The sequence below is a fragment of the Pinus tabuliformis genome, chromosome 9 (assembly GCF_031772625.1).
Source record: "Pinus tabuliformis cultivar Carrire ecotype Pingquan chromosome 9, CPIR1, whole genome shotgun sequence".
In the NCBI taxonomy this organism is placed as follows: Eukaryota; Viridiplantae; Streptophyta; class Pinopsida; order Pinales; family Pinaceae; genus Pinus; species Pinus tabuliformis.
In genome coordinates this window covers 1778732700-1778744996 of record NC_142307.1, presented here as the reverse complement: position 1 = coordinate 1778744996, position 12297 = coordinate 1778732700, and the positions used below count along the sequence as shown (strand labels likewise).

Here is a 12297-nt window from a genome sequence, read left to right as displayed (position 1 = left end):
GGGTGATATGGAATTCCTGGACATCTCCTCGCTCAGCATGGCATACCGATATGCAGTCAAGATCAAGCAAAATTTTAAACAGAAGAAGCAAGGCTTTGGATCTGTGAATCTGAAGCAAGGGAAAGGTGCCCCCAAACCACAGAACAAAGGAAAAAACCAAGGCGGGGTGGCCCAGGACAACCCGCCAAATCTGCAAGAAAAGAACAATGCCATGAAGCCAAAGAAGGACATGGAAAGTGGTGTGAGTTCCATAAGAGCTCCACTCACAACACAAGTGAGTGTCGGGCCAAGTAATCACTGGTGGCCAAGCTAAAGGCTTCGAAATCAGATGCATGTTATGACTCTGAGTCAAAACCCGACAAGGGGAATGACAAAGGGAAGAAAATTATTGATGCGGAGCCCAACGCCACTGTTGCCACCATGAAGATCTAGAAGGAGGAACTCGAAGATCCAGAGGAGGAGGAGCACCTCTTCAACTCCTAGATGTGGGTAAAGGGTTCCCTGCTACAATCATTGTCGACAATGGGAGCCAAAAGAACCTCATTTCAGCAGAGGTCGTGAAGCAGTTGGGCTTACCGACCATAACACATCCACAACCGTACACCATCGGGTGGCTTCACCAAGGACGGGATCTTCACATGAGCCAGCAGTGTCGCCTTCCATACAACATCAAGCCCTTCATGGATGAGGTATTATGTGGCATTGCTCTCCTTGATGTTTGTGATGTATTATTAGGCCAACCATACTTATGGAAGTGACATGTTGTGTATGAGTCAAAGCCTTGTGATGTTATTGTTACTTTGGGAAATAAGTTGTATAGGATACTGGAGGTAGCATCGCCTACCGCCATCTCTTTGGTTACTACAAAACAATGTAGTAAGCTCATTTCCAAAACTAGGAAATTTTTTTTCCTGATGATACACCCTCAGGGAAAGAAGAAGACAGTGGCCACGACCTCCAAATACGGCCCCTCCGCACGGTAACAACATATGGACAAGGTCGTGGAGGAGTATGAGGACACCTTCACCTCTCCCACAGGGGTGCCTCTGCACTATCAGGTCAAGCACTCCATCGATTCAGGAGTTGCTACAGAAAGGTCACATCCGTCCAAGTTCATCGCCCTATGGGAGTCCGATCGTGTTGGTACAGAAGAAGGATGGGACTTGGAGACTCTGTATTAACTACTAGGTGCTGAACAAGATCATTGTCTGGAATAGGTACCTGATCCCATGGATTGATGACCTTCTGGACCAACTGAAGGGGGGAAAATATTTCAGCAAGATCAACTTGAAGTCTGGCTATCACCAGGTATCAATCGAACCCTCCGATGTGTGGAAGCCTACCTTCAAAGCCAAGGAGGGCCTTTTCGAATGGTTGGTTATGCCTTTTGGGTTGACGAATGATCCTCAACCTTCATGAGGCTGATGGATGAAATCTTGTGGCCATTCACCAACTCATTTGTAGTGGTATACTTGGATGACATCCTGATCTTCAGCCAGAGTTGAGAAGAGCACCTCCACCACATCTGACAAGTTCTCCAAACACTGTGGCAACACAAGCTATGTGCCAATTTGGAGAAATGCACTTTTGGCATGACCCAGGTTTAGTATCTGGGATACATTATTGATGAATGAGGGGTGCATGTGGATCCAGCCAAGATCCAAGTCATTCGGGATTGTCCAACCCCAACCACTCTGACAGAGCTCTGTAGCTTTCTGGGTCTTGCAAAAATTTTACCGCAGGTTCGTGTTGGGATTCTCTCATATCACTTGGCCCTTGGGTCAAGTCACCGAGGGAGGAGAGAAAGCAAAATTATTTGGTCTGAATCTCAACAGAAGGCATTCACAGAGTTGAAACATTACCCCTGCTCTGCACCGGTGCTCAATTTACCAGACTTGAAACAACCATTTGACATCGAGACAGATGCCTCTGACTATGCTATTGGGGCAGTCCTTACCCAACAGGAGCATCCAATGGCATATCACAGTGAGACACTTTCAGACACAGTCCGAAAGTATCCCACTAATGATAAAGAGATGTATTCCATTGTGTAGGCTTGTCGACAATGGAAACATTACATTTTGGGGAAGGAAATGGTCATCGACATAGACCATCGACCCCTGCAATTCATACAGACGCAAGGGAAGTTGCAGAATGATTGCCATCAAAGGTGGTCTACATACTTGCAACAGTTCCATTTGAATATCACATATAATAAGGGTAACACCAATAATGTTGCAGACTGCCTCAACCGACCACTGATCATGGTGTTAACCACCATGCTCAACTCTTGTGGGCACGAGACTTCTGATTGGCCACTTCTCTACAAAAGCGACCTAGAGTTCAGCCACACATACGAGATGCTCCTGGAGGGTCAGTAAGTTCCAAATTTTCACCTCCAGGATGCCTTGCTATGCCACCTGGGACACCTTTGTGTTCCTTCAAGCGAGCGAGGCACGATGATTTGGGAAGCACACTACAATCGAGCCTCTGGGCATTTCGGGGTTGAGAAAATAGTGGTAGTACTGCAACAGTATTTCTACTGGCCGAATCTTCGACGAGATGTCGAGAAGTACATCAGATCCTGCACTACCTACGCCATTGCCAAACCAACCATCAAGAAGCAAGGCCTCTATACTCCATTGCCTACCCCTAGTCGACCTTGGGAATCCATCTCCATGGATTACATGTCGGGCCTTCCTTCTACTAAGCATGGCAATGACTGTGTTTTTGTGGTTGTCGAAAAATTCTTGAAGATGGCCATTCTGGTGGCCTGCAAAAAGAATATCACAACAAAAGCCATTGTTAAACTCTTCTTTGAATGAGTCTGGGTACACTTTGGGATCCCACAATCTATCATCTCAAATCAAGACAATAGGTTCCTCAATACATTTTGGTCCAGTTTCTGGTCGATGCTAGACACCAAGCTCACTAAGTCCAAAGCTTTCCATCCCCAAACTAATGGCCAGACAAAAGTCGTCAACAGGATGATCGTACACATTTTACGCATGTATAACTCAAAGCATCCACGCACATGGGATGAGAGCCTTCCCTATGTCTAGCACAACTATAACCGGGCTCTCTGTAGCTCGACTAGCCACAACCCTTTTCAGGTGGGCTTAGGATTCCAACCACTATGTCCCATTGATGTGGCCATACCATTTGCAACTACTTAGGTAGATTCGGCTCATGTCTAATCGGAAGAAGATAAGGCAAACAACTTCATTGAGCACATCCAACATATCCGCAAGCAAGTCCATGACATTCTGGAGAAATCAAATGCCAAGTACAAACAATGACATGATCAACATCGGGTGCCACACAAGTTTCAGGTGGGTGACAAAGTCTGGTTGCATTTGCATAAGAAATGCCTTACCAGAGCCTATCGTAAACTTAGACGACTCCGATATTGTCCTTACACCATTACCAAGGGTGTGGGTGACAATGCATTTGAGCTCAGCATTCCCCCATTCCTTGGCATGCACCTAGTTTTCAATGTGGACCACCTTCGACCATACTTCCCACCATTTTTGTACACATCAGACATTGTAGAACAACTCATACCTACAGAGTTAAAACCAAATTACATGGAGCAAGCCACAACTAATCAGATCATGGACACGTAGATCAAGAACACTTGCCAGCAGAAGATCCAACTGTATTGAGTTATCAAAGCAAGCCAACTCCTTCACGAGGGAAAGTGGCTCACTAGGGACCAAGTTCAGCAGAAGTTTCCTCATCTCATGGAGGAACCCAACGCAATGGGGACCATTGCTTCTTAAGGGGGGAGGAATGATCCAGGTGGATATTGGTGGCCACCCGCCAATTCCACTTGGACCCCCACCATTGCTTCTTTCAGTTTTTCAGTTTCCTTAATTGTAGCACAGTTTACTATTTTTAGCAGTTTTTTGGGTCCTAAACTTCCGGAGCCATTTTGAGGCCCTAAACGATATTTTTTTGGCAATCTATAGACAACAATTTTTGTCGTAGTCCTCAGAGAGATCTTTCCAACAGGCTATCATGCGTGTCAAACAGAGATAATATGACCAAGTCACGACCCTGTGAAGTTGGTTGTCGAACTCACCCCAACGGGGCCCATAAACTCTTGGTCTTACATCTCCTCGGGTTAGGGTTTTGGTTGTATAAGGTTTGATCTTATTGTTCAATAATAAAAAGACCCTTGAGCCTCATTGTAATGCAGTTCAGAGGCATGTAGCCGCCACATCTCTTCTCATAGATAAGCTACCATCGCCCAAGCTAGTCTTATTTCCATTCTGTTTGTAAGCATATTTCAGTATTTGATATTAATGAAATGAAGTGTTATTTCTACTGCATATTTGTATTTATGGTTATATCTGTAATTTGTTGCGTTCCCGTGTAAATCTGGATCACCCACCCAGCTAGGTCTCCAAGCAATTTCAAATCAGATAATAATTTTCTCTCTTCCCCACCTTTCGTCTCTAACTCCCTTATCTCCAAATGCACTTTTAGTGGAATTGTGTTAAAATATGATGCCATAGACTCGTGAACAAATAAGCTCACTCCCCTCTGTCCAGGTCTTGAAGTGTCGTCACCACCTCTTCTGCTTCTTTGTCTCTTCCTCGACGATATCTCTAAGTCGCCAAGGGAATGATTTGAGTCTCTATGGGGATTACCCCTACTTGCAAAAGGCCAGAAAGACCAAACCCTATCCCTCTCAACCAAATCTAGACACTAGCACACTAACTCATTGAAATAACCCCAAATAAAATGACTAAATTTTGACAGTAATCCACCTGAGCAGGTAGGAGGCGACACAAATTCAACTACCAACTTAATTTCCTCCACCATTGGACAAAGGCAAAACCACCCCAAGGCAATAGACTTGCTACGACCCAACAACCAATGGCCCAATTTACAACCCCTTTCCCAAAGCTTGAATCGATAGGTAGACAATGCAACCCACAAGAAAAATTGTCTACCTAAAATAGGGTGGCTACCCACAACACAACTCAATAAGCACAAACCCAAACACACCAAGACCTAAGACAAAACAAGAGAGAGACTTGACTTCTAGACATAATTGATAAGCCAGAGTTGAAAATTACGCACTCATAGAAACAAATGCCCATGTAAATATGAAGAAACTGCTAACCCAGCCCAACAAAAAAACAAGACAAAAGGAATGGAATTATAGGCCAGACTTTCCAACCCACAAGGAGTAAGAAACAACTTCGTCAACCAACAAGAATCATGAACACATACCACCACCTCCGTGCCACACCAAAAGGTGACCCGCCCCAAAACTTCGTTCCACCTTAAGAAAAACACTAGGAATTTCCAACCCACAACAACACTCTTTCTCCTTTTATCAAACAAGATACTCCATGAGGTTGAGGATTTACCCACATCTCTCACATTCTCCTCCCTAGCTAAACTGCCAACTCTCCATGCCATGGCCAAAGACCCATGCCAATATTTTAATTGCATGCTCATGCATGCGAGGCAAATGCCGTGTACCTTCAACATTAAATAAGAGATTGATTGCCTGAGAATAGTGGGCACAACAACTCAAGCCCTATCCTTTCTAAATGAACACCCCCATTGGGGATATTATCTAATTATATTAAAACTATTTATATAATCTATTATTTATATAGTTAGAATTTTAATATTTTAGTATTATCTAATTATATTAAAATCATTTGTATTTATATTCCTTATTATATTAGAGAGTTTTGACTTTTTTTTTTTAATTATAATTATATATTTAGTTCTAATTCTATTTACCCTTATAATATTTAGTTTTATATAAACTATTATTTAGGTTGTTATATAAATATTTATTTATTTATTCATAGTAAAATAACATTATATTAATACCTAATTATTACTTATTTATTAGGAGTTTCTATTAAATTTATTATTTTCTTAATGCCTATAATTTATTTTTTTATTATTTTTTTTAACTTAATTTTTTTCTTCTTTTCTGCCTTGTTCGATGAAGCACATTAGATGGTTTTAGACATGTTGACAATCAACTTTTCTTGTTTATGTAATAGATTACCTTGTTTATGTAATAGATCTTGAAGACAATTGTGTAAATTATTTTACTCACAAAAGCCTTCATTCAAATATCAAAATATTTATTATGTAAAGTTGTTAAAATTAAAAAAATAATAAAAACTAGCTAAATTATAATTTTATTTTAAATATTATTATTATTATTATTATTATTATTATTATTAATAAATAATAAAAAGAATTAATATAAAGTTAAAGTTAAACATATATATACATACATATTTAGAAAAATATGGAACAAGATTCTTAACCATGGAGATTTATTCTCATTTTATTCTATAGATTCTTAATATGTAAATAGAATTTATTACAATACCCATGCATCAATATTATGGCTTATCAATTCTGCATGCCCAAAAAATCATATCACACTTATTCATATGACATGTTTTTTTTAATTAATCAATTTAATTTAAAAAAAAAAATTAAATCTTTAAGCTATAATCAATACTCATATAAATATTTTTATTTTCTTTTTAAAAATCCAATTTAAGCCCAACATGCAAACTGAGTCTATTTACACATAAATCCACATATATTTATTAACATAGATCCACTTATATTTATTGGCTTTGTTTACAGCTCTGCAGCTCTGGTTTTAAGACTGTTTACACATGAATCCACATATACATTAACATGGATCCACCTATATTTATTTTATATCTCATTAACCTGGATCCACAAATATTTATTTTATATCTCTTTTGGCTTTGTTTACAGCTCTTTTTTTAACTGTCATTTTTTGATTGACATTTATGGACACTCATGTTATCTTGTATGCATGTGGACAACTATGTATTTTGTCTAATATTTCTTATTAAAAGGCCTAACAATTTACTAGATTGGACAACTACATATATTTTTTATACTCTGCCAGTGCCCTTTTTTTTCTTTTGCTCACTCATGGATAGATTGGCTTTTATGCCTGATTTCCAAATTTTGCCAACAATTTTGGCAATGTAGTATTTCTTTCTTCATAGATTTTTTTGGTTAACAAAATCTACCACTTTTTTTTATCTTCACGACAACTCTTAATATAACGTTGTTTGATTGGGGAAATACATTTGTACACTCTTGAAATGTATATGTTTGTGATTCACAAATTTTACAATATTTTTCGTCAATTTTATTCTCAAGCTAATTTTTAATATAAAGCTGCTTGAGTGGGTAATAAATGAATACAGTAATTTTTTTATTTTAATATGAATGAAATTGAAAAATATTATTTAGAAAAATTTAATATGAATGAAATTAAGAAATATTATTTATAAAAAATAAAGTTAAAGTTAAAAAATATTATTTTGAAAAAATAAAGTTAAGGAGGTGGTGGTGGTGGTGGTTTTCGAAATTTATTTGAACTTTTCTTCACCGAACCTGCAGTTTACCATGAAAGCGTACAGGCTGAACAGTTTCAAGTTTGCAGCTGCAGTCTGCCATTAGCTCTAATAACTAACTATGAGATTATTCTGTAACTTCATTTCCATTGCTTTGCTTCATATCATCAAATATCCAAAAATTACATTCTGCTCACAGCTAGGATTTATATACAAACGGGCATTTTTCAAATATCGAAGTATACAAAGAGTTCCAGTTGTGGAATGGACAATGGTGAGTTGTGATTAATATTTGTTATGCATAATTTTCGATATCCAGGAAGGAAAAGCTACACTACTAGAAATCATGTGCTGAAAGGATCCTTCAATGGCGAAATTGGCTCTGCTAGAATACTCTGCAAGCAAGCACAATTGGATTATGCTTTACTCTTGCAGGAGTGCATCAAGAATAAGGATATAATAGAGGCCAAACGACTGCATTCTCACATCATTCAAACTGGATTTAACTTCCCAGATAATAAGCTTCTTACCATGTATGCCAACTATGGTACCCTGGCGGACTGTCGCAGAGTGTTCGACGAAATGGGTAAAAGAAACGTAGTCTCATGGAATGTGATGATTGCATCTTATGCTAGACATGGGTTTAGTGCCGAGGCATTGGCATTGTTTCATAAATTGCAATCGGTAGGTGTTCAACCAGATCAGTTCAGCTTTGCCAGTGTTCTACCAGCCTGTGCTAACTTGGCATCTCTGGAACAAGGTAGGCTGATCCATGGAGGCATAATTAGAAGAGGGTTTCAGTTTGATGTCTTTGTAGCGAACGCCCTCGTAGATATGTATGCAAAATGTGGAAGTGCAGAGAATGCATTCAATTTGTTTGAAAAAATGCCGCAACGAGATGTGGTCTCATGGAATACAATCGTGTCTGGATATGCTCAATATGGGTTCCTTGATCAAGCTTTGAAGCTGTTTGAGAAAATGCCTCAACGAAATGTGGTTTCTTGGACTTCAATGATTGCAGGTTTTGCCAAACATGGATACAATGAAGAGGCTTTGTCAATGTTCTACAAAATGCAGGGAGCAGGCATCCGGCCTAATCAATTTACGTTTGCCAGTGTGCTCCCAGCCTGTGCAAACCTGGTAACTCTGGAACAAGGTGAGGAGATTCATGAAGAAATAATTCGAAGTGGGTTTCAATCTAATTGCTTTGTGGGGAATGCCCTTATAGACATGTATGCAAAATGTGGAAGTATAGAGAAAGCACGTTACATGTTTGACAAAATGCTTCAACGAGATGTTGTTTCATGGAATGTAATGATTGCAGGATATGCCATGCATGGGTGTGGTAGACAAGCCATCCAGCTTTTTGAACAAATGCTGCAGTTCGGTATAATCCCGGAACATGCGACTTTTGTTGGTGTTCTGTCTGCGTGCTGTCATGCAGGCCTAGTGGATGAGGGCTGGCAGTATTTTGATTGCATGTGTCAATATTATCACATAACACCCTCGGTGGAGCATTATGGCTGCATGGTTGACCTTATTGCCCGTGCAGGACACTTGGATGAAGCTCGAGATTTTATAAACAAAATGCCAATAGAACCTGATGCTGCTGTCTGGGGAGCTTTGCTTGGTGCCTGCAGAATACATACAAATGTAGAAATAGCAGAATATGCGGCAGAACAGCTTCGGGAATTGAACCCTAAAAGTATCACACCTTATGTGCTGCTGTCAGTAATCTATGCAGCAGCTGGCAGATTGGTTGACATTGAAAAGCTGCAGAAAATGGTAAAAAACAGTAGACTGAAAAAGAAGCCTGGATGCAGTTGGATTATTGTTAATAAAAAGGTGAACCCCTTCCTTGCAGGAGACAGATCACACCCGCAAACAGAGAAAATAAATGCAGAGTTGGAAGGATTAGCTGGGAAGATGAAGGAAGCCGGGTATGTGCCTGAACCAACATATATGCTCATTACTAAAATATCAGGGTAACAAATTCCTTTCTACAGCAATAAGACTGACAATTTTGGGAGGGATGAGATGTCCCCTGAAGATTATATGGACCAGTGAAAACCTTCAAACATGTGGTAAGTAAAAGGCTGCCAACGAGTCATCTCCATGGCTGTGTGAGACATTATTGTGAGGTCTCTAAGTTCTAAAACTACCATGACTTTCGCGATTGTAACATATTTCATGGTTTCCAGGATATCTGGCATTCTTGTTGGGAATTTTGGGATGCTATGCGATACAAATTTTAAACCAATGGTTTGTAACAAAAAGACCATGTTTAGCTCGGGATTAATTTTGTTTTTCTTAGCAAGGGACATAAGCTTGCATTGAGCAACTTACCTTTATAGCTGCTATCACGTGAGTAACAATAGACAAGGTATTTTATTTATGACGAAGTGAACTTTTGGAAATCTAGAGATTGTTTGGTTTAATAGACACTACAATTGTGTGAACTTATTGCATTCAATAAGAGCATCTGAGACTGGTCAATGCGTTACATCGTTTGATTTATGCGGAGTCCATATAAATAGTGAACTAGGAAAACTTTCAAGAGAATGCCACTTTGAGTTGAATCCTTAAATTGTCATAGCTTACATGCTTTTGGCAACGTCTATCGAACAGCTGGCAGGTATATTCAAGCTTAGATGATGTTGGATTGTAGTAAATAAGCAGATGCACCCCTTTTGAAAAGGGCTTTGTAGTAGAACAGTTCTCTTTTCAACCTTGGATTTGTAGCCATGGACAGGGTTTAGAGTTTGGCTTCTCTTTTAGAATTCGGAAATCTTAGTGTTTTTTAAGCTAAAACAGAAGTTATTATTGTGTGGCCTGATACTATTTACTAAGATTTCATTGACAAAGTTGCGAATGCCAATAGAGTATGATGCTGGTATGTGCAGATCTTTGATTGTTGTGGAGTAGAATCTGTACAAGCTGAGAGCTACGAGAACCTGTCACGGCATGCCATTTAAAGCTGGATATTGAATTTTTTACATGTTATTTCTTTTGTCCATCATCTATCCCTGCGGGTAGTGAGTAAAAAGAGGGGTTGAGTTCTAGTAAATAAATTAAAATATGCATAGGAAAGTTCTTTGTTTGACAAACATAGTTACCAACTTGATGGGTACCAACTTGTGATGATGAGTACCAACTTGATGAGTACTTGATGAGTACTGTGACTTCCAAATAAAAACTCTATCCCTAATGGGCCATATTTCTGGGTCAAAAACATCAAAATTAACATCTGTTTGATGAGTACTGTGACTTCAAAATAAAAACTCTATCCCTAATAGGCCATATTTCTGGGTCAAAACCATCAAAATTAACATCTGTTTTGAGAAGTGGTGCTCACAGTATAGCCGTTTTCCTTTTTCAATGTTAAAATTACCACTTTGCAACCATGGTCTTAATTACACCATATGGTTGCTATCAAAAATGTTAAAATCAATCACCAAATTGGAAAGTGGTGTTAACAACAAAACCATTTTTATTTTGCAAGTTAAAATTACAACTCTTTTGAAACAATCAGAATCAATCACCGAATCAGAAAGTGGTGTTAACAACAACACCATTAATCAGAATCAATCACCAAATCGGAAAGTGGTGTTAACAACAACACCATTTTTATTTTGCAAGTTAAAATTACCTCTTTTGAAACAATCAGACTTAACAATCCGTACAGTTGCAACCAAATTCTTAAAATTGACCAGCAAATTGGACAGTGGTTAACCCAATAGCAGTATTTATTTTTTGTACTGATAATAAAAACACAATTACAAGCTTATTAAAATTGTAACTTTGATAACTGGCTCCCTTGAAACCAGAATATGAAAATTGATAATGAAATGAAAACTATAGACTATCAATAACACCCTCTTCCCTTTTGCATTTAAAATGGTAGCATTTTAGAAATCATGGGTAAAAAAACCATAACTATCCCAAACAAAATTGTAAAAAGCATAAATAAAAAGAGGAAAAAACTTTAAGTTATATATATATATATATAAATTAAAATTCAAAAATCATTTAAAACAAAATTTAAAATATATAAAACTCAAACTAGAAACATAAAATTAAAAATAAAAATACACATAATTTTAAAAAAATTAATAAAAAACAAAATAATAAAACATAAAAATATAACCTAATATATTAACAAAATTAAAAGAGACCAGGATTAAAAGCCAATACAAAGAATGAAAAGACCTTTATTGGGTGATGTTTTAAAGTTTAAAAAGGGCAAAGAGTGAAAAATCTTTTTGCCAGTAATGGGTAATGTTTTATTAGTCCTTGTCATCTGGCAATGGCATGGGACTATAGTAATCGGTTTTTAGTCATTTGACATTACTTGGTCTTCCGTTTTCGAAGTTTTTTTTTATTTCATGTTGGTTATTTACCTTGTCATTCAAGGAGATGGTCTTATTTGGCCTCTTCATGAGACGGAAGACGCTGGACTATATAATATTTTGCAGTTAGGCCCTTCATTTTTAGAAATGTTTTCCAGTGTCGAACTAATATTACCATTAGTTTGAGCTATTAAATGCTATGTATTATTAAGTGCGAAAATGATTTTTTGCTATGGTTGTTGCAGTGGAGCTGTTGCAGGTTGCAGTGGAGCAGTAGCTTCAGATTGTTGTAGTGGAGCGGCAACTTCATGTACACGTGGATGCATGCAAATTACAGGGGGATGCATGCAGATTATAGGTGGATGGATGCATGCAAATAAATTCACTCTGAGGGCTTTGAGGCTCAATCAGCTGCTTAACCGGCGGGATCTGCTTTAACTAACTAGATCTGCTTCAAGCTCTCTGTCTGGCTTTGGAATTGGATCTTTGGCAAAGGAAGCCAAAGCAAATCCGAGCTTGCATAGAAACTCACAGATCTGGTCATTTGAAGC

At 38.2% G+C, this 12297-nt stretch overlaps 1 protein-coding gene across 1 annotated transcript; it reads left to right on the top strand.

Moving 5' to 3' along the window:
- The first annotated feature begins 7399 nt into the window (after positions 1 to 7399).
- On the top strand, positions 7400 to 9448 carry LOC149155890 (pentatricopeptide repeat-containing protein At1g20230-like). The gene is made up of 2 exons (XM_089446119.1): positions 7400 to 8553; positions 8722 to 9448. Exons 1-2 carry the CDS (start codon positions 7695 to 7697, stop codon positions 9384 to 9386), a joined length of 1524 nt encoding a protein of 507 aa, XP_089302245.1. The 5' UTR covers positions 7400 to 7694; the 3' UTR covers positions 9387 to 9448.
- Positions 9449 to 12297: the final 2849 nt, after the last annotated feature.

Coding starts and splice junctions, on each gene's coding strand:
- LOC149155890 (XM_089446119.1), top strand. CDS start 7,695: ATGCATAATTTTCGATATCCAGGAAGGAAAAGCTACACTACTAGAAAT. Junction 8,554..8,721: donor CCTGGTAACTCTGGAACAAG/GTGAGGAGATTC, acceptor TAATGATTGCAG/GATATGCCATGCATGGGTGT.